This window comes from Lagenorhynchus albirostris, chromosome 1 (genome assembly GCF_949774975.1).
Source record: "Lagenorhynchus albirostris chromosome 1, mLagAlb1.1, whole genome shotgun sequence".
Taxonomy (NCBI): Eukaryota; Metazoa; Chordata; class Mammalia; order Artiodactyla; family Delphinidae; genus Lagenorhynchus; species Lagenorhynchus albirostris.
Window position 1 is genome coordinate 122,691,628 of NC_083095.1, and position 26,491 is coordinate 122,718,118.

Consider the following 26,491-nt stretch of genomic DNA (forward strand, 5'->3'; position numbering starts at 1 on the left):
ATCTTCCCAGACCGGGGCACGAACCTGTGTCCCCTGCATCGGCAGGAAGACTCCCAACCACTGCACCAGGGAAGCCCTAGGTTTTTTTTTTTAATATTTATTTATTTGGCTGTGCCGGGTCTTAGTTGCGGCATGCGGGATCTTCGTTGCAGCTTGTGGGATCTAGTTCCCTGACAAGGGATCGAACCCAGGCCTCCTGCATTGGGAGCGCAGAGTCTTAACCACTGGGCCAGCAGGGAAGTCCTGACACTGTTTAGTTTTAAAAGACTTTTTGTTAAAGTCAGGCCAAAGGCTATTTAAAAACTTTAGTCTTGGAAAGGGAGAAAATGTTTTGTTGTGCATTAGCAAACTGACTTTCTGACAGTAAACACTTCTGTGTAGGTCCACAGTCTCTTCTCTGCCGTTCTAAAACCCCAAAGTTCTGAAAGCTGAAAGATTTTTTGTAAGGTAGGCACAAACCTGACTTCAGCTAATGAGGCTATTTATAACCTTTTTTGGTGGTTGTTCTATTTCAAGTAAATATTTATTCATTTTGTTTTAAGAATATTAATGAGTTTCTTGTCAGGGTGCTGTTCCAGTTTCTACTGAGAGTATTAAACTGTGTATGGTATACTAATTATCTCAGCTTTTTATAGGTGAAATAACTGAGGCTCAAATAAGTGCAGTGACTTGCCCAAGATTCTTACACATCTAAGGGGGAATAAAGAGTAGACTTGAGCTTTTGCTACCTCCTCCTTTGTTTTGTTTTGTTTTGTTTCCATTGTACTGTGCTGGTTTCTCATGACTTTACCTCCAGAAACCATCTTGATAAGTTCTTCTAGGTGGAAGGGTTTAAGTAGTGACACTCATTTTATTTGACGTTTTAATAAATGTTTTACATAAGTGACATATTCAGGTTTTCTCATGACATTAAGCTCTTTCAAGTACTTAGGTTCCCAAATTGTTCAAGATTATACTTCGGAAATATCTTGGCTGTGTGTGGGGAATGAAAACTAGAAGATGAGCTTCAGTGTGCATAGTATTACATTTAAAAGAGGCAGAAAGACCAGGGGACTTCCCTGGTGGTGCAGTGGTTAAGAACCTGCTTGCCAATGCAGGGGACACGGGTTCGAGCCCTGGTCTGGGAAGATCCCACATGCCGTGGAGCAACTAAGCCCATGCACCACAACTTTTGAGCCTGCACTCTAGAGCCCACGAGCCACAACTACTGAGTCTGCGCACCTAGAGCCGGTGCTCCGCAACAAGAGAAGCCACCACAATGAGAAGCCCACGCACCGCAATGAAGAGTAACCCCCGCTTGCCGCAACTGGAGAAAGCCTGTGCACAGCAACGAAGACCTAATGCAGCCAAAAAATAAATAAATAAATAAAAGGCAGAAAGTCCAAACCACTTTGTTAGCATGAGTAACTTCTAGCTAACAATTATAGCCCCCAAAGGAGACTAGAAATCTTGGTAAGCTATCCCTCAAAAAATTAGCTCAGTGTGCTGCCAGGGAAATGGTAGGCGTTATTAGGAAGAGAACTAAAGAAAGATAAAAATAAACTTCCCTCTATACAAAACCAAGGTTTGTCTTTGTTTGTGTTACTGTGCATTCTTTGCATCCCTAAGAAATATGGGATGACCAAATGAGATGAAGAACTGGTGACCAAATGAGATGAAAGCTTAAATGAAGACATGTAAAATGAAAAAAAAATCTTCAGCTTTTAAAGACAGAGGGAGTATTGTCAAACCCTATCAGGCGATGAGAAGAACATATAGACTTGTTCACCAGTTCTTAGGATCCTGTATTGGATAGAGAGCACCTTTTCAAATTAGAAATGAATTTAGCTTAATTATTGGGTTGCTCTTATCAATAGTAAATAAATAAAATTTGTTAACACTAGAGGTAGTAGAAATTTAAAAAAGGGTCTAGGGCTTCCCTGGTGGCGCAGTGGTTGAGAGTCCGCCTGCCAATGCAGGGGACACAGGTTCGTGCCCCGGTCCAGGAAGATCCCACATCCCACATGCCGCAGAGCGGCTGGGCCCATGAGCCATGGCCGCTGAGCCTGCGCGTCCGGAGCCTGTGCTCCGCAACGGGAGAGGCCACAGCAGTGAGAGGCCCGCATACCGCAAAAAAAAATAAGGGGTCTAGAAGGTTTTCTTGTGTTTTTTTTAAATTAAAACTTCTTATTTTAAGATAATTGTAGGAGTCTCATGCAGTTGTAAGCATAATACAAAGGAATCCCTTGTACCCTTTACCCAGTTTCCCCAAGTGGTAACGTCATGCAAGTATAGTACAGTGTCACAACCAGATATTGACATTGATACAATCCACCCAGCTTGTTCACATTTCCCCAGTTTTACTTGTACCCATTTATGAGTGTGTATATTTAGTCCTATGCAATTTTATTACCACCAGTCAAGATACAGAACAGTTCCATCACCACCAAGGTACCTCACATTGCCCTTTTATAGCCACACCTGCCTCACTTCTGCTACCCCTCTTCCTATCTCGTAAGATTTTTGATAAATTATTAGATTAATATATTTTATAATAACCTGTCAAGGGGATCCAGGAATATTTGGGGGAGTGTATCCTTAACTTTTTATAAAATTATTTTATTTTTTAATTTATTTTTTCAGCATTCCAGTTTACTGTTTTTATTGTAATGGAGTAATGACCCCTTTAAAAATCAGTGTCCATTGATGGACAGGAAATAACTATTACAATGAAACTAAAATATTTGAATGTTACAAATGAAAAATAAAATTAAATATACAGTCTCTGTCTGAATAGGAATTGCTTTATGCTCTCTTAGAACTTTGCATCTATTTCTTTTTAATTAATTATATGGAACTATAATAACCATATAAAGTTATTTGAAAATGTTTTATTTATCAGATTAATACATGTACTTTTTTGTTTTTGTCTTCCCATGAACTTTATATTAAAAATCAAATAGTAGTATGGCTTTTAATGAAAATCAGTAATCCAGTGTTTACCCCTTCCCATCACCAAGTCTCACTCCCACTGGGCACCTGCTTTAAAATTTTCAGTCTTCTTCTTGTATTTACTCCCATATTTCTAAGTAATAAATAATATACACTTTTTTTTTTTTTTTAATTTTTTTTTTTTTTTTTTTTGCGGTACGCGGGCCTCTCACTGTTGTGGCCTCTCCTGTTGCGGAGCGCAGGCTCAGCGGCCATGGCTCACGGGCCCAGCCGCTCTGTGGCATGTGGGATCTTCCCGGACCGGGCCACAAACCCGTGTCCCCTGCATCGGCAGGCGGACTCTCAACCAGTGCGCCACCAGGGAAGCCCAATATACACTCTTATTGCCCTCCCCTTCTTAGCAAGTCAAATGTTTGGTTTCATCAGTATCCATTATTTATTGTGTTAAGTAAATATTTATTATTGAACCATTTAGTATACTACTATTATGTTTGTTTGGTTTTTTACATTTTAGTTTGGCTGCATCGGGTCTTAGTTGCGGCACGTGGGATCTTTCATTGCAGCATGCTGGATCTTTTGTTGCGGTGCGCGGGCTTCTCTCTAGTTGTGGCGTGCGGACTTCTCTCTAGTTCTGGCATGCGGGTTTTCTCTTCTCTAGTTGTGGCGTATGGGTTTTTTCTCTTCTCTAGTGTGGTGCGCAGGCTCCAGGGCACGTGGACTCTGTAGTTTGCGGCATGCAGGCTCTCTAGTTGAGGCGCGTGAGCTCAGTAGTTGTGGCGCACGGGCTTAGTTGCCCCACAGCATGTGGGATCTTAGTTCCCCGACCAGGGATCAAACCCGCGTCCCCTGCACTGGAAGGCGGATTCTTTACCATTGGACCACCAGGGAAGTCCCCTGTTATGTTTTCTTATACAACTTATGTTTTTTTCCAGGATTTAATATCATTAAGTACCTCACTGTTTTTGGTTTGTTGTTATTAATTCTTTCAGACTCTCCAACAGATCTATAAATTTCCTCACAATATAGTCAAACACATGGTAATCCTTAAATGTAGTTCCCTTCCTTCCTTCCTTCCTTCCTTCCATCCTTCCATCCTTCCTTCCTTCCTTCCTTCCTCCCTTCCTTCCTTCCTTCCTTCCTTCTTTCCTTCCCTCCCTCCCTCCCTCCCTCCCTGCCTCCCTTCTTTCCATCCCCCTAACTATCCTGTGGGGATTGATGGCGTGAATCTCTTTTACCATGATCACATAAAATGCTATTTTAGGACCAGGACCATGATCCAGTAATACAGTCCTTTTATTCATAGGTGTTTACTGTTTTACCTTTTTTTTTAATATAATGTGCATATGATAAAGTGCATAAAGTACACCAATCTTAAGTGTACAACACAGTTTTTACATGTGTATATAGCCATATAACTACCATCCAGCTCAAGATAATAGAACACTTCCAGCACCCACAAGGTTCCCTCATGCTTCTCTCCGCTCAGTCACCTCCTCCCAGACATGACCACTTTTCTGACTTCTGTCACCTTTGATTCATAGATGTTTAAAATGTGCTAACTGAGCGTTTTAAGTCTGATAGAATGTATCATACATTTAAGTACAAGGCTTCCAAGGGATTGGTTATGTCCAGAACTCCTGATTTGTCGGCTAGCCCTATTTTGGGTAGCAGCTATGCATGGATGAGACTGAAGGCTGAGAATACTCCAGAGCAGTTAGGCATTTTTTAAGAAAGGTGGGGACTGGATTGTTTTCTTACTTTTCCCCTAGACTCTTGGTAAATCTGTATCCTTTATCTGTATCTTAGAAGAAAGAGGAATCCACACTCTGTTCTAGTAAGTTTGAAGACTGTTAGGTAATTGAGACAGCTTATAACTAGTGACAAATCAAGCTCAAGTAAGAATGGAGATGAGAAATGGCAGCCTTGGCAGTGTTATGATTCTGCCCATTGAGGAAAGCAGTGTTCATTCACTCATTTATTGACCAGAATATTTATTGAGGGAGCACTGTGACATAAACACTGTTATTAGGATACAATGGTGAGCAAAAGAGATACAGCCCCTTGCCCTCAGGATGCGTGCAGTCCAGTGGAGGAAACAAATGTTAATCAAATCATCACACGCACTGGGAGGTAGGATGTGAGCAGGGAATGTCTGAGGTAAATGCCAAAAGGCAGTAAGGTGGGAATGGGGTGCAGAGGACAGAGTGTGGCCATGAGATGAGGCTGGAGAAGTCAATCTGGCTTAGATATCCTAAGGGATGTGTGTGTGAATTCCACCATTTTTTATGGTTAGTCTAACAGTGTAGATAGTATCTTTTGTTCTTTTGGCCGCCCCACGCAGCATGTGGGATCTTAGTTCCCCGACCAGGGAACAAACCTGTGCACAGTGGAAGCACGGAGCCTTAACCACTGGACTGCCAGGGAAGCCCCTAGATACTATCTTTTGATAGAGAAGTTTTCTTTGTGTGCTTTTTAGAGTTACTATAGGATAGTAGTTAAGTAAGAGACTTAGGAAGGGAGGTGAGGTCTAGAATATAAAAATGAAGGTAATTCCTCATGTTTCCTGAAAAGTGCTTAGGTTTGTTTTGTTTTGTTTTGTTTTAAAATATTTATTTATGTATTTATTTTATTTGGTTGTACTGGGTCTTAGTTGCACCACATGGACTCCTTAGTTTCGGCAGGCAGGCTCCTTAGCTCCAGGGCTCCTTAGTTGTGGCACATGGGCTCCTTAGTTGTGGCATGCGAACTCTTAGTTGCGGCATGCATGTGGGATCTAGTTCCCTGACAAGGGATCGAACCTGGGCCCCCGGCATTGGGAGCGCAGAGTCTTATCCACTGTGCCCCCAGGGAAGTCCCTGCTTAGGTTTTTTCCTTTCCCCCATTCCTATGAACTTGACCCATATTATTCCCTGTTTTAGAGGTGAGAAAAGCTCTGCCACAACCGTTCTGTGTGGAGGGCCAATTTCTTAGATCTCCTGATTCCTAAGCTAACTCCACTATTCACTTTTTTCTTGAGAATCTGACATCACCTCTTTCTCTTTAGTACAGAATGTTTACCTCTGGGGAAAAGAACTAAATTATAAAGGGCTACATAGCCCTTTAGTTTTTAGGGGAGAGGGGATGGTAGAGCTTTATTGTTTACTTTAGATGATCTTTGCCTTCTGCTTATACACAGGCCTTGGTAAGGGTTTTCTCTGTGAACCAGTTCCACCAATGAATCCCTATAAGGTTGGGACTGAATTATTTACATGTTTAGTATGCTGTTTAGCCTATTGTGAGATGTATGCTGGCACAGAGCAGTACTGACAAACACCAAGGCTCTAAACCTGAGCCCTGTTGAATAATTATGTCTAGTGGAAGTGTCATTTGCTTATGTGAAATGAAACAGGTCAAGCCTCATAATCTTACTCTGAGAATAGCAGCCTGTGAGGACCATAAAACTATTCATGAGGTGCAGGTTATAAACACTGAGGGACTGGAAGATGCTACACTTTTGCTCTTCTGTCCTTAGGTGACACATGGTCAGATGAGCCCTGTTGAATTGGATCCATCTTCTCAAATTGGCACTCTTAGTCTGTCTTTATCTGATCCCCATTGGAGATATAAGCTGAGAGGTATGGTACTTGAGGAGATGACACAGTTCCTTTGTTGCAGTAATTAATGTAATAAATTAAGGAAGAGACCCAAAGGAAAGTTGATTGTTTCTTGTTAGAGCCCCAGTTGGAAATTCAGTTGATTAGTGAGCTCCAATGTGGCAGCTGGAGAGGGAGATGCCTGTTCTTCCAGCTGGGTAAGCTCAGAGTCACCACGGATGGTTTACATGTACTAGCCTCACCTGAGGTTGGCTGAGTATGTGATTTCAGGGTAGCATCTGGAATTCAGGGAAGATGGTATAGTTTGGTTTTCTCTCAACTTTGTTTTATCCCACTGCTTTATTGACAATTCCCTGGGGCATCAAACCTTGTGAACCTCACACAATTTAGTTTTGAAGGCCTGTCAGGGGGGGTCAACAACCTACTGGACTGGAACAGTTGGCAAAAGAGATAGTCCAGATGTTAAAACCATGAGCTTTGAGATTGGTACCTTGGCCCTGAGGGGTTTTTGAAGCAAGATGGAGTCTTTTTGTCAGTCACTATAGTGTAGGATTTTATGAGCCACATCTGAAGGTAGGGGTAGCCTAAATGGAAAACCAGAGTAAGTGAAAACCACTGAGTGATTGAAAGAAGAAAGGATTGCCATTTTCTTTCGTAGAACTCAAATGGATATCAGTACTACCTGTAATTTAATTTGTAAAAATTTTTTTAATATTTATTTTTCCTTTATTTTTAAAATACTTTAGGTCTTTATACAGTGTATAACCATGAAGCAGGCCTCTTTAACTTGAGACCCTAGAACATTGTGAGAATATTTGGGTCATTTTATACTTTTGAGTTGTCATATTTTTCAGATTTGGATCCTCATAATATGCTTAGAACCATGATGGATTCTCCCTCCATTTTATAATAAGAAAATTAATATTTAATGAAGCAACTTGGCTAACATCCTGGCTAGGGTCATTGGAAATCTGAGTCCAGAAATCGCATCTCTTTTTTTTTTTTTTTTTTTTAGAAATCACATCTCTTGATTCTCAGCTCAGTTATCTGTCTTCTACACCATGCTGCCTTCCTAAAATTGAGTGTAGCATATTTTTCTTTGTCCATATAGCTTTCGGTGAGGACTAGCTAGCCAGACGGATCACCTGCACACCCAAATGTGTGTGACCTGTGTGGTCGCAAGCAGAGTGTACTCACTCAAACACAACTGTCACTTGCTCAGACCAAAGCCTGTAAGAAGATTGATCCAAAAACTGTAACAAGAGGGGAGGACAGATAAATTTACACTGGGAGAGCATTGGACAGTTTGCTACTTAGACCAGATTAGCTATAAGTAATTGGCAGTTAAAGAGATCCTTTCTCTTTGATGCCCTGTAGGATGGATACAGAGCTCTATCTGGGCAGAAGGAGAAGTATTCTTCATATTGTGTTTGGACATAAGTAGGGTCAGTTGTTGCTTATGTCCTCTGGGCAGGGGCAGAGACCTCGCGTGAAGACGCTTTTTCTCATTCTTAGTCTGGAAGAGAGGCCTTGCTCATTACTGAGGTAGGGAAGTGGTGTAATCTATGGCATATGCCCTAGTAAAAAGCAATTAATGACCTGAAATGTATGATTACAAACCAACCTGTGGGCTGGGAGTCTGAGAGATGGAGTTGGGTTCCAGAGAGGAAACTGGAATTTGAACTTTCATTGTTATAGATACAGGGTATGAGGAGTGATTGTCATGGCCTATCTTGGTCCCTTAGCTATATCCACGCAGAGAAGAGTTCTTAGTGATCAGGTGCAGAACAAAGCAGAAATGGCACTGGCAAGTAATTCCAGAGCTTGGTGAATCATGGTCCTAAATAGCGAAGTGTAGTACAATTAGACAGAAGAAGAGAGAAGAAAATATATCCAGAAGCTCCTGCAAGTTGAAAGTACTTTGTGGTCTCTGTAAGTTATTGGTTCTCCTGATTCTGCACTTTCTCTGCCGTGGAAGCAAGAGGTCAGTGCTTTTCATTTCCAGCTACCATGTTAGTTACCCTACCTCCTGGGGTTAAACATCTCTGCCGTGACCTGTCAGAGAATTTGATTATTAGCTGTATAAAGCCAGGGATGTGGTAGGGAGCAGATGGAAAGTGGTCTGGCTGCTGTAGCCAGGCTGATTAAAGAATCCTAGGCAATTTTTCAGTATATCTTTGGAAAGGTACCACCAAAGTTACTATGAAACCTGCTGGGTTTGGTAAACTGAATTTCTGAGAAGTCACCTGGTTGAAAAGTGGTACTTAACTCACTCAGAAATTAGAGGACAGTGGCTCTCTATAGAACATCAGGACCACTAAATATCAGTCCTCAGGATATGTTTTCTTTGTTTGCATCCTGGTCATTCAGAAATTCTGGGTAGTTTTCTAGTAGGGAAAGCACTTTTAAAAAAAATTATTTATTTATTTTTGGCTGCATTGGGTCTTCATTGCTGCACGCGGGCCTTCTCCAGTTGCAGCGAGCAGGGGCTACTTTTCGTTGCGGTGTGCAGGCTTCTCATTGCGGTGGCTTCTCTTGTTGTGGAGCATGGGCTGTAGGTGCGCGGCCTCAGTAGTTGCGGCTCACGGGCTGTAGAGCGCAGGCTCAGTAATTGTGGCGCATGGGCTTAGTTGCTCCACGGCATGTGGGATCTTCCCGGGACCAGGGCTTGAACGTTGGCAGGCGGATCCTTAACCACTGCACCACCAGGGAAGCCCAGGGAATGCACTTTTTTTTTTTTTTTTTTTTTTTTTTTTTTTTTAGCGGTACGCGGGCCTCTCACTGCTGTGGCCTCTCCCGTGGCGGAGCACAGGCTCCGGACGCGCAGGCCCAGCGGCCATGGCTCACGGGCCCAGCCGCTCCGCGGCACGTGGGATCCCCCCGGACCGGGGCACGAACCCGCGTCCCCCGCATCGGCAGGCGGACTCCCAACCACTGCGCCACCAGGGAAGCCCGAATGCACTTTTTGATAGGTACATTAACAGAATTTCAGATTTGAAAAAGGCCCTGGGCATGTCCAGACTACTCCCTGTCACACATAGAAGAATTCTGTAATTTGCTTGACAGGTGATTATGGTTTTTCTGGTCACTACTTTCAGTGATAAAGATATGGCTTCATTAAGCATTGTGGGTCATTGTTGGGAATTCCATGGTATTACATTTTTTCCTGAGTTAAACATCTGTCTTTCTGTAACTTCTACTTACTGGTCCATTTTATATCCTCAGCATCACAGAATAAGTTTCTCTCTTCCACATTGCAACCATCATATATTTGAAGCTAACCAGCCTGTCTCCCTTCAGCTAACTCCTTTCCAGATTAAAGAATACCAGTTTCTAAGACCTTTCCTCTTACGAAATAGCTTTTTGGTGTTTTACTATACTCTAGGATATCCCTCCACTTAATGAATATCTCACTTAAGATGTGGAACTTGAAAATGAGCACAGAGCATCAGATGTTCTTTTCATCTCCAGCTCTCTTTTAAGAAGAAGCACAATTTTAAAAACATGTTAACAGCAATATTTCTTTTTTTTTTTCATCTTTATTGGAGTATAATTGCTTTACAATGGTGTGTTAGTTTCTGCTTTATAACAATATTTCTTGCTTACTAGAAAAAACAAAACAATTCGCCATGACATATGGAATTGGGACAAAAGGAATTTGAGGAAGTGTCTTTCCTTACTGATGTTAAGGCTGAACGTTCTAGGTTCAGCATTATTACAAGCATTGATTTTGCCTCCTATCTTTTCCAGGATTATCTGCATTGAGTTTACTCTTAAGATTACAAAAATCATTTGGTATTTCTGTTTATAAGAATTATTCAACTTTATGCTACACTGAACTTATTTTAATGCTTCAGATAGTTTTTAACAAGGTGGATATATATATGTTCTTACATAACTGAAAATCTGTTGTTTTTACACGTGACAAACAACTTGACTCAGTGAAAGACTCTTGAAAAATAACCTTTTCTCTTCAAAATTCTTTGTAGATTTTTCATTCTCTTTTAACATTTAATATTGCAGAGCAGTCTGAGGTTGGCCTAAGTTTTGTCCTTTGTAATTCAAATATTTTGTTAGGATGTCTGCAAGTTTGGCTTTTTTAAAATTGATTTTGCTGAAAAGGTAGTGAACTTTTTCAAGATCTTTTTCAGCTCAAGGTGTTATTCATATATTATGCCTTGATGGGTTGCTTTTTTCCCGTTTGTTCTAGTCTCTTCAGTTTTGCTTTGAGTATTATTAAATACTTTCTCTGTCTTTCAATTTCCCTCATTGTTTTCTTTTTGCTGTCCTTTGCCTTTGCCTTCTGGAACAGTATCTCAGGTTTTCTTGTAATTTACAGATTCATTTTCCACAGTTTTAGTTCTGTGCTTTTTTGATTTCTGTATGAATTTTAATTGCATTTTTCATTTCCTTGCATCTTCCTTTTTTAAAAAATAAAATCAGATTCTTTTGTCTAAGTTCATATCTTTCCATTTCAGCCTAGTATCTTCTTAATGCTATGTCTTCTTTACTGTCATATTTTGTTTATCCTGCTCCATACGACAGGTCAGCCAGTGCAGAACTGTCAGGAGCTCTCAGTGAGCACAAACACTTTTATGTACTTTATATTCTTCCCTTTATATACCTTTCCAGAGTCTCTCTTCCATTAGCATCCTATTTTCTAGAGGAAGGGTTTTTGTTTATTTGTTTTTTGGAGGAAGGTCTTTTGAAAGTTTTATTGAATAAACAAACATGGGATTGCTCTAATGGTTACATTACATACTGATGATAGTGCAGCTCAAGAGGAAAGTGGGTAAGTGTTAGATGAATGTGGGTTATGCTCTAAGCCTCACCACAATTGCAGAGATTGCAGAGGTGACAAATGATGATGTTGGGAAGAACTATGCTTTAATAATCCTTTGTAGTGCAGATTCAGTTGGCATTCCCACTTCTAGAAATGCCTTTGTCCCTCATAATAGAATTATTTTCAGTATCATGTTCCACTGCCTTATACACTCTCACTTGCTGCTGTATTCCCAGCACCTAGTTTAGTGCCTGGTACTTAGTAGGCAATTAATACACATTTTTTTGAATGAATTAGTGTATAGTATAGAGAATTCCAAACATTTTACTAAAAATTTCTTCAGAATTCTAGATCATTATCAGAGGTATCATTTCTTTAATTTTTTCAGAGATTATGTTGCCTTTACCTTGTGGGTGGCATTTTTTCATAGTTCTTTTTTTTTTTAATTTATGTATTTATGGCTGCATTGGGTCTTTGTTGCTGCATGCGGGCTTTCTCTAGTTGTGGTGAGCAGGGGCTACTCCTCATTGCAGTGCGCGGGCTTCTCATTGCGGTGGCTTCTCTTGTTGCCAAGCACGGGCTCTAGGTGCACAGTCTTCAGTAGCTGTTGCACACGGGCTTAGTAGTTGTGGCTCGCAGGTTCTAGAGCACAGGCTTAGTAGTTGTGGCGTATGGGCTTAGTTGCTCCGCGGCATGTGGGATCTTCCCGGACCAGTGCTCGAACCCATGTCCCCTGCGTTGACAGGTGGATTCTTAACCTCTGTGCCACTGGGGGTGCCCCATAGTTCTTATGTCATGTTTTCCCCCACACACAGTTTTTGCTCATCGTTTTATGAAGTAAGATCTATGTGGACTCAACGTCAGCAATGGTTGGTTGTTGGCACTAAGCTCTCTACTTGGGTAAAGGATGTATTTTCTTCTCAGATCTATGGCTAAATGGCAGGTTAATGTGCTGCCATTATTAATGCACTGAATTTCTCTCTTACATCCCAGTTGCTATCAAGCATTCACTTGGTATAAGCTCTGCTCTCCTAGGTGACATCTTCTCTTGAACTGCACCCTGGTTCTTTGACACTGCCTTGAGAGAGCAGGTGGAAAAGTACAATGTGTCTTATCTCTGTTAAGAGATATCTATGGCATTTACCTGTTAGATATTTACTTTGTAGGATTCATTGTGCCACCTCTGTTTTACCCTTTCTGCTCTGTCATCTTATGAGAGTTATTTTCTATATGCATATAGAAAGATGGTAAACGGGAGTGAGCAAGAACAGAAATCTTTGGTTTCATCATAAAGTAATAGCTGGGGGCTTCCCTGGTGGCACAGTGGTTGAGAGTCCGCCTGCCGATGCAGGGGATGCGGGTTCGTGCCCCGGTCCGGGAAGATCCCACATGCCGCGGAGCGGCTGGGCCCGTGAGCCATGGCCGCTGAGCCTGCGCGTCCGGAGCCTGTGCTCCACAAAGGGAGAGGCCGCAACAGTGAGAGGCCCGCGTACGGCAAAAAATAAAAACAAAATAAAGTAATAGCTGGATGGTGTATGTTGGCTGCCAGGTTTTCTAGATGGTACACTCCCAAGGAGAGGTATAAATTGCCTTTTTTACCACCCACCCCATGCCACCCCCTTTTTTAACTGTCTCTGTTCCATGTGGTGAGGCCCTGGTATTTATCAGTATAGTGCCATCAGTCTTATAGTATTAGAATGTAGAGACTTCTCCCACATTCTAACATGAGGTTTTTTAGTACTGTTCAGTTATTGATAGGGTAATATTTTTTCTGTGTGTGTGTGTGTGTGTGTGTGTGTGTCTCTTCCTGGGTATTTTAGTGGGTAGTGAGAAAGACTACATTGAATTCTGCTATTTAGACATAATTTGAAACCTGGAGTTTAATAAGGCTGGCTTAACTGAACTGAAGCTGATTGGTTAAGTCCTCTCTGAGGATTGTCTCCTCTAATTGCAGGTTTTGCCCCTATCTTGATATTGTATTTTTCCCCAGTTCTGTTTGCTTTTCTCTTTTACTTACCCACAATTAGACACCACCACCCCCAGCAGTAGAATGACAAGGAATCTATATTATTTTTAGTAGGGATAGGCCCTGTTAGTAGAGGGATTTAGCCTTTGCTAGACTATGTTCTGAATCTCTGATAGTTCAAGAAGAAGCAAGGAGAAAAGAGGTATGAGTAAAGTTGTGCTAGAGGATGTGCCAGGGCCTGTATTGATTGAGGGAGTATTGCCGCCTGGCAGTGGTAGTAGAAATAAGTCTCTTGGGAATGGGAAACTAACTCTAGAGGATTCCTAGTTAAGACCGCCGAATTTCCGGGCAATTGCAAATACTGTACTCTCCCCTGTGGAGATAGAGTGGGAATTAGCTTTTCCCTTGGTCCAATGTGACTTGGTTAGAAATACAACTGAACCTGTTTGTCTTGTCTGTTGTGGTGTGATAGCCACCTAGGAAGGGTCTGTTTTTTGTGGGAGTTTATTTCAGCCTCTTTGCCTGTATTGTTTACTTTAACAGCTCTTTAAATTTTCTTTTTCCAGCAATGATGTTGTCCACTGGGCATATACTGACCAATGTGGCAGGTCTGAGAACATAGCTGAAGCTGAAAATAGGAAAGCTGGGGGCAAGGAAGAGCCTTGAATCTTGAGGTGGGACGTTGACTCTAAGATGTCCTTGAGCAGTGGAGCCTCCGGAGGGAAAGGAGTGGATGCAAACCCGGTTGAGACATACGACAGTGGGGATGAATGGGACATTGGAGTAGGGAATCTCATCATTGACCTGGACGCCGATCTGGAAAAGGACCAGCAGAAACTGGAAATGTCAGGCTCAAAGGAGGTGGGGATACCAGCTCCCAATGCTGTGGCTACACTACCAGACAACATCAAGTTTGTGACCCCAGTGCCAGGTCCTCAAGGGAAGGAAGGCAAATCAAAATCTAAAAGGAATAAGAGTGGCAAAGACACTAGCAAACCCACTCCAGGGACGTCCCTGTTCACTCCAAGTGAGGGGGCAGCTAGCAAGAAAGAGGTGCAGGGACGCTCAGGAGATGGTGCCAATGCAGGAAGCCTGGTTGCTGCTATTGCTCCCAAGGGCTCAGAGAAGGCGGCTAAGGCATCCCGCAGTGTAGCCGGCTCCAAAAAGGAGAAGGAGAACAGCTCATCTAAGAGCAAGAAGGAGAGAAGCGAAGGAGTGGGGACTTGTTCAGAAAAGGATCCTGGGGTCCTCCAGCCAGTTCCCTTGGGAGGACGTGGTGGTCAGTATGATGGAAGCACAGGGGTGGATCCAGGAGCTGTGGAGCCACTTGGGAGTATAGCTATTGAGCCTGGGGCAGCGCTCAACCCTTTGGGAGCTAAACCGGAGCCAGAGGAAGGGGAGAATGAGTGTCGCCCGCTAAAGAAAGTCAAGTCTGAAAAGGTAAGAGGTGGCCAGATCTGGCTGCCCGCTGCCAGTCAGAACTGCCCTGGACTAACCGCCAAATGCTATGTGCACTCTGTGGGAGCCTCATTAGTTTGTGGGTAATGACCAATTACAAGGTCAGAGCAGCTGGTAATGATAACGTGGTTTTGTTCCAAATTAGGGGATTCCCTACAGATTCATTAACAGCAGGCCTGGACATTTTGGAGAAGAGTGTCTGTTGTTGGGGGTAGCTGCCTGGTAGAATGAATTTTCCGTAAGTCAAGAACCTCCAGCCTTGTCCTTGTCCCACCTCAGATACTTGTTACTAGAGGCTGGCATCAACCTTTATATGGTTCCCAGCTTGATTGACATTTCATCCTTAGAGTCATTGGTAAACTTAACAAGTTGATAAGCTTAATAGGCTTTCAATTGAGTGCTGTTTTTAATGGGATAAATGGTGCTGCTGGGTCTCTGGAAGAGAAAAGGGTTAAGTAACTTTCATTACATGATATCTACCAAGTGTTCTGTTGGTGACTGCCAAAGAGCAAAAGGTCACAGTTTGGGGCAGGTAAACAGTGGAGCAGGAGGTACTGAGGTACTTAATCAGGTCTTATGGATTAGCATAGTGGCTATGAAAGTTTGGCCTTGAAAGAGATTCTTTGGCCACTAAAGTATAGTTCTTGGCTGGGTATCTCCCTCAACTATTGGGAATCAAGGTCTCCTGGTGGTTTAATAGCTGCCAAATGGTGTAATGATACCTTGCCTTCTGCTTGACTTGGAAGGACAGGTGCCTGCAGCCCCACAAGGGGTTCTCCTCCTTTGGGAAGATGATCTTAGTTCATGTCTCAGTAAATGGAGTTTGCAGGCCTAGACCAGAGTGGGTGTGAATCTAGGGTCAGCTCAGGCTGCCTTAAACTTCTGCAGCTTACATTTTCCTGCAAAGCGGCTGGCCTGGTAATGTGCTGTTCACTGGCTCTTGATTTTCCGCTCTGTGTTCTGCTCACCCTATGCTTTCAGCTGATCCCAGCAGATGCAGTATAAATTGATTTCTCTGTAATTGCATCAGCTGCAGCAGGGAATACCTCTTTCCATATGTAAGTGTTAATAGAGGCAGGATGTGTATGTTTGGGTGGTGGTGTCCTCTCAGTGCTAGGTTACGCTTTCTTTGCTGTAGGTGTTTTGGTCCTTGCCTCTGGCACATCTGTGACTCTCAGCAACATCTGGGCTTCCCTGGTAACAGGGCTGTGAATTTTCTTCCACTAATAACACAATGGTTTATTCCCTTTTACCAGTGGCAGCTGCCAGAGAGTCTGCCTATGTTTAGGTGGCAGATGCTACTGTCCACCTCAGCAGAGTCAAGTTCCAGCTGATTACTGGCATGGTGCATCCTGTGCTGGCTGTGATTTACCATTTTCTCTGGGGTGCAGATGGATAATACTGTTTTAAAGAGGCTTAGGAGTACCAGGAGTTCTTGCTTCTATTCCAGGCCCATTAGACTGTTCCCTACATCTGGCTCCAGTAAACTCTTGCCGTATATCCGTGTTCATAATCTTTGTTCTTTCTGTGCTGAAAAGTGGCCACTTCTGAGGGTGGCCTTCAGTTTCCTTTCTGTTTAGAACTCTTGACTCATGTTGCAATCTTCTAAGCCCAGTAGTGGTCTGTGGATGAAAGGATTAATGATGCTTATCTTCATATTGGATTTAAGTCTAAATGTCCTTGAGAGTCTCCAACAGAGAAGCAATGGAACCCTTTTTCTTACAGGTTCAGGGACTGGTTGGGTGGCTGCCCTTCAGATTATAATTGGGCTGAAAGATGCAGTATATTCAGCTAAGAATACACCTTGGTGCCAGGGAGGTTTGCTTCTTAATAATATAGCTGTGTTATATGCCTTGTCACCCCAAAAGACTGAGATTGGGGCAGTGGAATGGGAGAGAAAAGGGAAAGAGACTGTGCTTCTGTTTTTGGAGGAAAGGTAAAATTGCTGAGAAGTACTCTTAGAAGAGGAAATTTGCTGTGCAGTTTGATGTCACTCTAAGCAAGAACCTGCTTTCTCATTTCTTTTCCCTGTTCCCTCAGCCCTCTTGGAACAGTCTGGTTCTGTGGGGTGCCATTCTAAAGCATTTGGCCATTGAAATAAATAATTATGTAAATAAATATTTGGAAGTTGCTAGGAGATGAAAACACTGTGCAGAGAGACAGCGTTTCTGGAATGGGAGGAGGGAAAGATGCAAAAGGGAACGCAGGCTAGGAATCTCGGAGTGGAGCAGCTTTTGAGAAACAAGGATCCCAGGGTGTTGGGCATAAGAGGTGTTTGAGTCGGTGTTTGATGATTAATACTATAACTCATAAGCTAAGTCTTTAAAAACTTCCTTAAGAGTTTTGTCTCTGAGATATGGGCTTGCCTATGGCTTAACTGGTTTGGAATGTTTCTTCCATGTGGGGGACAACCAACAGAACCAAAACAACAAAACAGATGTTTTGATATAATCTAGGAATTACATACTCTGAGCCGGAAGCTGTCATGAAGAGGGAAAACTCATAAAATTTGGAAAGTGTCTTAGCTGGAGTCTCCTTACCCATACCCACTCCTGTAAGCCCTTGGAAACAAGAGAGAGAAGACAAGTGGAGTTTGTGGTGTAGGACAGAATTGTCACATGTCTCCAACTAGCTAATGAAGGAGATTTGAATATTCTAATTCTCTACCTCAGGACCTCCTCTCTCATCAAGGTGGGTATCTCAGTCTATGGCTGAGCGAATTTCAGTCAGCCAAGAATGTGAATTTCCCTTCATGGGATCCCACTTTTGCTCCACCACACCTCTTTCTGGCAGGCTTCACTGTGCTGTTTCCCAGAGTTCTAGGAGAGACCTAGAGAGTCTTAGCAACTACTGCTGCCCTGAATTGTCATTGAACACTCTTGCCTCATACTTCCTGCCAGCTGAAGAGATGGGGGAGGGAATGTTGAGGAATAAACAAGACAGAGCCTTCCAGCTCCTGTCTGTTCCTTGTCTTTGGTTTGATTGATAGGTTGTTGAGTTAGGGATGGAAGGGGAGGTAGGATGAGGGAGAGTGCCTGTCTGAATGTCCCCAGCTTAGTGCTCACGTTACCACTCTGACAGGCAAGAAAAAAGAATTTACAAACCACAGAAGGCAGTGATCTATCTGTGTTGACTCTGAGTTGGGGCTTAAACCAGGAGTTTAAGGTGAGACTCCTTTTTTTTCCAGATCGTATAAAGTAAAGCTCTAGTGGCTAAAGGATCTAGAAGTTTGCAGCCAGAAGCTCTCCTTGTCTCTTCAGCTGCTGCTTTTGATCTTGGAAGGTAGAAACACTGCACTGTGCTTTCCCCATGTTTGTGTCTCAGCTTCTGCTGCTCTCAGAATGCTGCATACACATATTTACCACTTCCCCCATTAGTTTAGGAGACAAAACTAAAGTGTGCTCTTCGCTCTTTCCCCTTCCGATCATGTTTGCTATCATATCCTGTGTTCTAAGAGCATCTTCCTTTGCCCTTGATTTTGTTTTCTTGCCCTAGTTTATGCCTTCCATCTTATTTCTCTCGTGTTGCAATCCCTCATTGCTCAACCAAGGTCAGGTCTCTTTTATTCCTTCTGATCCAGGGCTTTCTCTCTTAACACCTTCCTCCTTCACAAGCTGTTCTTTCTCAGCTAGTGATGAAATAGCAGTTAGCCTTGCTTCCTGAAGCCAAATGCCCTCAAGCATTTTCCTTCTTGGAAAAAATTAAAAGAAGTTGATATTTATGTGGGACAGAGATGCATTCTCTAACTACAACGAAGTCTGAGCTTAATTTATTTTTTCTTCAGCAGCTCTGTTTTCCATCCGGGTGTTGTAATTCAAGGAGGGCCCTGAGAAAGATTATCTTGTCCAATCTCCTCACTTTATAGAAGAGGGAACTGAGACCAGGGAGGTCATATGACTTACCTAGACTCTCACAGGTAGTCAGTGGCAAAGCCAGGTTTTTGTTTACCAAGTTCTTCTGGCATATTGTTACTCTGGGATTCTTAACAAATCCTTCATTGTTATGAAGGATTCTATTTTCCCACTTAAAGACTACCTCAGAAACATTGGATGTAAATGCCTAGGTGCTCTTAAGACTGCTTTCATTTGTTTTCTATACCGATTTTAATATTGTAGGCACTCAGTAAACAAAGGATCTTTGAGTTTCACTTTCTTTGGTAAGGTGATGATGTTTACAAAGAACAACCATTTATAGCTGGTGCTGAACCTCCCCTCTTATACATACAGACGGAAAGTTACTTTTTAAACTGCTACTTTGAGTTTGACTTCTTGAGAGAGTGTGTGTGTTCTGGAGTATTGCATTCAGTCAAATTTTCATTGTAATCATTGAGGCATTGCCAGTTCCCTCTTTATTTGGCAATTGCAGATATGAAAAAAAAAAAACCCTGCCCTTGTGCTTCTTGGATATATCACTAACAGGCAGACCGTAAATGTATTGTGGATATTAACTGTTTTGTAAGGAGATGATACTGTTAGATACCATTGTCATCTTTCATTCATTCTGTATATTAACTGAGTGCATTTTATATTCCGGGTATTGTGCTTAGTACTGGGTGTGCACTGGTGAACAGAACAGAGATGGTTGCTGCTCTTTGCTTACAGTTTACCATCTAGAGCAGAGTTCCTGAAATTGTGGTCCATAAAACCATGTGCATCATATCATCTGAATGTCAGAAATGCAGAGTCTTAGACCTTACCCCAGATCTGCTAAATAAGTTTTAGGGGTAGGGGCCCAGAAATCTGTACTTCCAGAAGACTCTCCAGATAATTGCTATATACTTTAATGTTTGTGAACTTTCTTTAACCATCATTAAGGGTGGACACTTCATAAGTTGGGCATTGGGAGCCACTTCCAACCTAAAACACCAGTCTTGTAAACTTAAACTGCACATGAGCTCTTATGCATAACTTAGTGATTAAGAGTATAAAGTCTGGAGCCAAACTACCGGGGTTTGTATCCCAGCTTTGACATTTATTAACTGAGTGATATTGAACAAATTACTTAACTGAGCTACCTCAGTTTTCTCATCTGCAAAATGAAGAAACAATAGTTCCTTAATAGGATTTTTGTGAAATTCAATTAGTTAATTCATATAAAACACTTAGAACGGTGTTTGGCACATACGGAGCATTTAGTAAATATTACAAAAGAAGAATAACATGATTTGAGTTGAAATATGTCTCAGTTTGCTGTAGGCAATAATGGGCTGAAATATAACAACATACCACCTATACCGGAAGCCCAGTATGAATAGATAAGCATGTTGGCTAAGACGTGCAGCACTGTTCTCAGGAGAAGTCCCAAACCTGGATTGGGAAGCTTGAATGCTGGTAATGTGTTCTAAAGGCCCTGATATTTATAGTGGGGTTTGATGAGGTAGAAACCAGAAATTGGCTTCAAAGGATATTGAAGTGGCCTGTTGAATTTCAGATTTCATATGAATTGAGTTTCCTTTTTGGCCATATCCCTGGTATGGGGTTGAGTATGTTGGATAGATATTACTGTGGGTTTGCCAGCAGGTGCAATCTCGTGTATGCTGGAAGAGCACTAAATGTTTCTGTTTCTGCACAAGAGTACATGGAAAATCTAAGTCCTAGTCCTTAATCTTCCTCCCCCAGCGTGAACTTGTATTTTTGCCATTTGTGTATAAGAGCTTTTACCGACAGAGCTCATCCAGGGAGGCAGCAGGGCTTGGGCTTTCAGGCTGGAGATGGCAGTAACATGCACAGCTGAGATCTTGCCACTGCTGGCTGTCTGAGCCCTCCTCTCTGTGGTTTTCACTCTTCAGGCCATGCTTGAGTAACCCGCCTCCAGAGCTGCTGACAGGGCTGTGTTCAGAGGCCTTGGAAATTACACTGTTCATTTCCTTATCATCCCCTGACCTGCAGTGCAGAGCCTTCTGGTGCAGGAACAAGGCAGAAAAAAATCCAGACGGCTCCCAGCCAGCATGTGTCAAGGGCTACAAAGAAGGAAATTGGACTTGCTCACTTAAAAACGTTGGGGTTAGGCTTTGATTTTTGGTTCCTGCCGAGAGTTATTTGTGTGTGTGCGAATGTTCTATCTCAGTGTATATGTATAGAAATGAGTCTGTGCGTGGCAAAGCTGTAGAGGAGGAGCATCTGAAAGTAGAGAGCAGAGAGGAGATTGCTTTTCTCTTCATTTAATTTCCCGGTTGTGCCATTGGGATGGGCCTGGAAGGATTACCATCAGGAAAGTGCTAGGCCATATTAATATTTTAAAGTATATTTCTCTAGGTACAGTTTAGTCACGGTTGAGACCACCCACCCGAGTAAGAAGCTTCCCAGGCTGGCTGAGGAGACATTTTTAACAAATCCTATTCTCTGAAGTTGTTCATCCTAGGTGACATTGACATAGTCAATATTTAAGCTTCCTAAGAAAGTATAGAGTTTGGGTCAGTCTTCAGTAAGAGGAATAGCTCTTTTGAGATGGAGAATAGTATGACAAAGGAAAGATAGGGATTCATAGCATTTTGTGATTTTTTACTTATGGAGCAAGATTCTCTTGTTTTCAGAGCCTGTCCTTGTGTTTTTAGTGTTATGAAACAAGCTACTTCTTTCTTCCTTTGGGCATTTCTCTTGCCTTAGGAGACCCAAAGGAAACACTTTTCAGACTGAAGAAGTAATATGTGCCTGGTAAGGTTCTTGAGCAGAGTTTACAATCATTCTGACCTTAATTTTCCTTTTTCTGGATTTCCACTGCTTTAATGTCATTTGTGACATTGGAGCCCTTGTGAAGTGGGGAAAAAAGAAGTCTTTTAGCTTTCAGAACCTGGAGATGTTTTTAAATCCTAAGTGTCTCTGTTGTTGGAAGTGCTCCGTAGAGAAGTGTTTTTACATGAGAAAGGTGACAGCTAAGGTGAGAGAGAATTACTTCCTTTTACCTTCTTATAAAGCTGTTATCCCTATACCAGCAACATCAGCATAGCATCTGGGAACTTGTAAGAAATTCAAGTATCAGGCCCCATCCCAGGCCCCCAAGTCAGAAACTCTAGGCTTAAGGCCCAGCAATTTATGTTTTACCGTTAACTCTCCCATTAATCATGATACACACTAAAGTTTGAGATCCACTGTTGTAGAGCACATTGTCCTCTTAATAGTGAAGATCAAATTCACCAAAAACTTGAAGGGGACAGTAGGTATGAAAACTTGAACCTGGACAGTAGGTATGATTTTTTTTTTTTTAATTTCCTGAGTGATGTTCAGATATATCTTTTCTCTTTATGGGCAAACTGACAGGAACCTAAAATTGGAAGCAATCCTAAGGGTTTGGGACTTTGAAAGCAAAAGGGATATTTAACTTTTGTGTGTGTGTGTGTGGTACGTGGGCCTCTCACTGTTGCGGCCTCTCCCGTTGCGGAGCACAGGCTCCGGACACGCAGGCTCAGCGGCCATGGCTCACGGGCCCAGCCGCTCCGCGGCATGTGGGATCTTCCCAGACCGGGGCACGAACCCGTGTCCCCTGCATCGGCAGGTGGACTCTCAACCACTGCGCCACCAGGGAAGCCCCTGAATTATTTTTCTAAGCATTGAAATGGCTATAACATGATTGTTTTAGTAAATGTGCTGCCGAAGCGAGCACAACATGATTGTTTTAGTTCCGAAAGTTTTTTTTTCCTTCTGTTAATCTTTGAAGAGTGCAGACTTTAGCCTTTTGAAAGGATTAGAACTACAGGTAGTCTAAACGGTCAAGAGAAGAATAAGGATTGAGATGCTTCTTTTTGTGAATTTGTCACTAGCTGCAGGAAATAAAAAGGCAGTTCTTAGATTTTTAGGAGGTGGTCAGTTTTCAACTTGAAATATTGTCCACTGGGAGAGTACAATTCAACTGTGTGCCTGTGAAAAATACACTAATTGAGTATTTTCAAATTTGAGACCACTGGGTTCCAGCCTTAGTGGCAAATACTAGCTTGGTTTAAATGAGCCAAACCTTTACATTAAATCCGTTCTTGGCCTTTTTTTTTTTGATTGAGGTATAATTGACATAACATTATATTAGTTTTGGGTGCACAATGTAATGATATAATATTTGTATATGTTGCTAAATGATCACTTCAGTAAGTCCAGTTAACATCCTCATTGTTACAAAAAAAAATTTTTTTTTCTTGTGATGAGAATTTTCAAGATTTACTTTCCTAGCTACTTTCAAATATGCAATACAGTATTATTAAGTGTAGTCACTATGCTTTATGTGATATCCCCATGACTTATTCATTTTGTAACTGGAAATGTACCTTTTGACCTCCTTCACCCATTTCGCCCACCCCCCACCCCCTACCTCAGGCAGCCACCAATCTGTTCTCTATGTCCATGTCCTCAGGATTTTGTTTACTTGTTTTTAGATTCCACAGATAAGTGGAATCATACGGTATTTATCTTTTTCTGTCTGAATTATTTCACTTAGCATAATGCCCATTCATGCAGTCACAAATGGCAAGATTTCATTCTTTTTATGGTCAAATAATATTGCATTGTGTATATGTGTATATATATATACACACATGCACACCCCACGTTTTCTTTACCCATTTATCCATTGATGGACATTGAGGTTCTTTCCATGTCTTGGCTATTGTAAATAATACTGCAGTGAACTTGGGGGTGCATATGTGGTTTTTTTTTAATATGTCTTTTCAAATCAGTATTTTTGTTTTCTTCAGATAAATACCCAGGAATGGAATTGCTAGGTCATATGGTAGTTCTATTTTAAATTTTTTGAGGAACCTCCAAACGGTTTTCTATAGTGGCTGCACAATTTACATTCCCACCAACAGTGCACAAGGGCTCCCTTTTCTCCACAACCTTGCCAACACACGTTATTTCTTGTCTTTTTAATAGCCGTTTTAACAGGTGTGAGGTACTATCTCATTGTGGTTTTGATTGGCATTTCTCTGATGATTAGTGATATTGAGCATCTTTTTGTGTACCTGTTGGCCATCTCTTTGTATTCCCTTGGCCTCTGTTTTTGTTTAGTAATGGGTTCTCTTTACTGTAAAAAGTTTTTTGTAAACTGGTACTCCAGCCCACTCAGCTCAGACTTGACATTTCCTATTTGATATGTTTCTTTAGAAGTTAAATACTTAACTCTGCACTGACTGGTACAGAGAGTATTGTAGAAAGGAGGTGTACATATTCATCATATACCAACCAAAGTAGCATGAGGTTAGAGAAATTCTGGATGAAGAGTCTCTTGGCGCTGAGGCTTCTCAAGTGGAGGTGCATGTCAGAATCCCTTCTGGAGCTTCTACAAAGTAAAAGTGCCCTACTGAAGTAAAATCTACAGGGTTGGGGACCCCAAGCATGTACATATTTTTTTTTTAAAACTTCAGCAGGTACTTTTAGTGTGCCTCTTGGTTAAAAACCACTGTCGTTGCGGAAAGGACTTTGATTTCACTATACAGCCTCTGGAAATCCCTGTTACTCACTCAGCTAGGGAACATTTAAAGTTCTTGCTTCTTGCCATTTGCAGATGGAGCTGTGCACTGCACGTTAGATATCATGTGATCCTCAGGTGTTTTACAGCATGGTCAAGATCTTCCGCCAGCTTTCCTTTTTCATTGCTCATTGTGTTGGGATCATTTAGGTATAGACATAATGAATCTGACTTCTCATTATCCCCTTAATTAGGAGGACTAATTAATAAATTTTTGATAGTTATAGCCTTTAAGGTAGAGCATCCAGGGCTTCTCTGGTGGCGCAGTGGTTGAGAGTCCACCTGCCGATGCAGGGGACACGGGTTCGTGCCCTGGTCTGGGAAGATCCCACATGCCGCGGAGCGGCTGGGCCCGTGAGCCATGGCCGCTGAGCCTGCGCGTCCGGAGCCTGTGCTCCGCAACGGGAGAGGCCACAACAGTGAGAGGCCCTCGTATCACAAAAACAAAACAAACAAACAAACAAAAAAAAGGAGAGTATCCATATCAGTGTTACTGATTCATTTTAAAATTATTGTTTCAGATTTTTTAAAGCAAATTTGAACAAAATTCCTATGACTAGATACGTTTTGCCATATATAGGCAACTTGTGATTTTTTTCTATTTAAATTGGAGGGGAGCAGAAGACAGGTTTAGATAATCTAAATTTATTGCTAATCCAAAAGCAGCTTCTTTTCTCTTTGATTTGTGAATGTATTTCTGTGCTTATGTTGGACAATAGGTGGTCTTAATTTTCCAGAAATCCATGACACTCCAATATAAAATAATGCAGCTATCCAATAAAGACCTGTTCCTGAGCCTTCTTCTGGACATATTCAAATTAAACATGCTGTTTTAAGAAGAGACAGCATCACTTCACAAAAGTAGTAGAGGTTCACTGTCTTTCTTTGCTTTCTTTTTGTAAACACATACTATTTCTTTGAAGTCAGGAAGAAAATTAAATGTTTTTGAGTATAAAGTATTTCCCTACTGGGATTTTAAGTCTCATTATAGTTAGAATGCTAATTGTTATCAGAGATGAACACATACTTGAATATGCTGCAAACTTATAGTTAAAATCATTATGGAATGTCATGTTTGGGGCAAAATTATAATCACATAACGTAAAATTTTCATATAATAAATTTTTTTTTTTTAATTCGGCTGCACTGCACGGCATGTGGGATCTTAGTTCCCTGACCAGGGATCGAACCTGAGCCCCCTGCAGTGGAAGCACAGAGTCTTAACCACTGGACCGCCAGTAAAGTCCCCATATAATAAAATTTAAAACATGGTTTTTAGTACTGATAATTGTATTATCTATGCTGTCAAAATTTACAGTAATCTATACTTACATGGATCTTTTTAGGTTTTTGAGTATGCATATACCATTGCAAAGGAGGAGAAAAAATTGGCAAATGTGGGGAAGAAGTCATCATACAAAGTGACTACACATTTATATACACCATATTAGACTAGATCTTAATTCTATCAGTATGCAGATTCCTAAACATCTGGTAGAGTGTCTGTTTTAGATAAAATATGCCATAAAGCATTTTTCATTTTGCTTATACATATGTTGGAGATTGCCATACTGGCTTCATAAATTCAACATGAACAATTTTTTCTTTAGCATTGAAACAAACCATTATTTCTTCAGTTGCGGTCTCATGTAAAAGCTGGCTTGTGTTTGAGGACTGTATTGATGAAAAATATGTATTTGTAAGCACTAGAATTACCCTAACCCTGGCAAAATGCTTACACTATGAGGAGACACATTGCAATGGAAACCAGATAAGTGAACAGCCAGTTCAAGTCTCCCATCTCTGGCTCCCTCCAGAGTGTATACTCAATGGATGGAATAACTGCTAGGCCCAAACCATTCACATTGTTCTTTGTTTTTTCTTTTTCTTTCTTTTTTTTTTTTGCCAGTCACATAAAGTTGATTTGGTTATGTTATCTATTTAGTGTACAGAAGTATTTTATGACAGAAGAAATCTTGGGGTCCAGAGTCTCTCTATAGTGGAAATTTACGGGTCGATGGATTGAATCCAGCCCAATATAATGATTATTCTTCTGTAGCATTTACTTTTCAGTTCTGACTTTCTTTTCTTTTTTTAAATTTATTTATTTATTTATTTATGGCTGCATTGGGTCTCCATTGCTGTGTGCAGGCTTCCTCTAGTTGCGGCGAGTGGGGGCTACTCTTCATTGTGGTGCGCGGACTTCTCATTGTGGTGGCTTCTCTTGTTGTGGAGCACAGGCTCTAGGCATGCTGGCTTCAGTAGTTGTGGCTGGCGGGCTCAGTAGTTGTGGCTCACGGGCTCTAGAGC

At 41.7% G+C, this 26,491-nt stretch overlaps 1 protein-coding gene across 1 annotated transcript in view; it reads left to right on the forward strand.

Annotated features, from left to right (window-relative positions):
• ZNF609 (zinc finger protein 609) overlaps window positions 1-26,491 on the forward strand; it is a 233,154-nt gene that overhangs the window by 14,448 nt on the left and 192,215 nt on the right. The window contains exon 3 of the mRNA XM_060151810.1: window positions 13,840-14,713. Within this exon, the coding sequence (XP_060007793.1) occupies window positions 13,967-14,713 (747 nt within the window). The 5' untranslated portion in view covers window positions 13,840-13,966. The remainder of the gene's footprint in view (window positions 1-13,839; window positions 14,714-26,491) is intronic.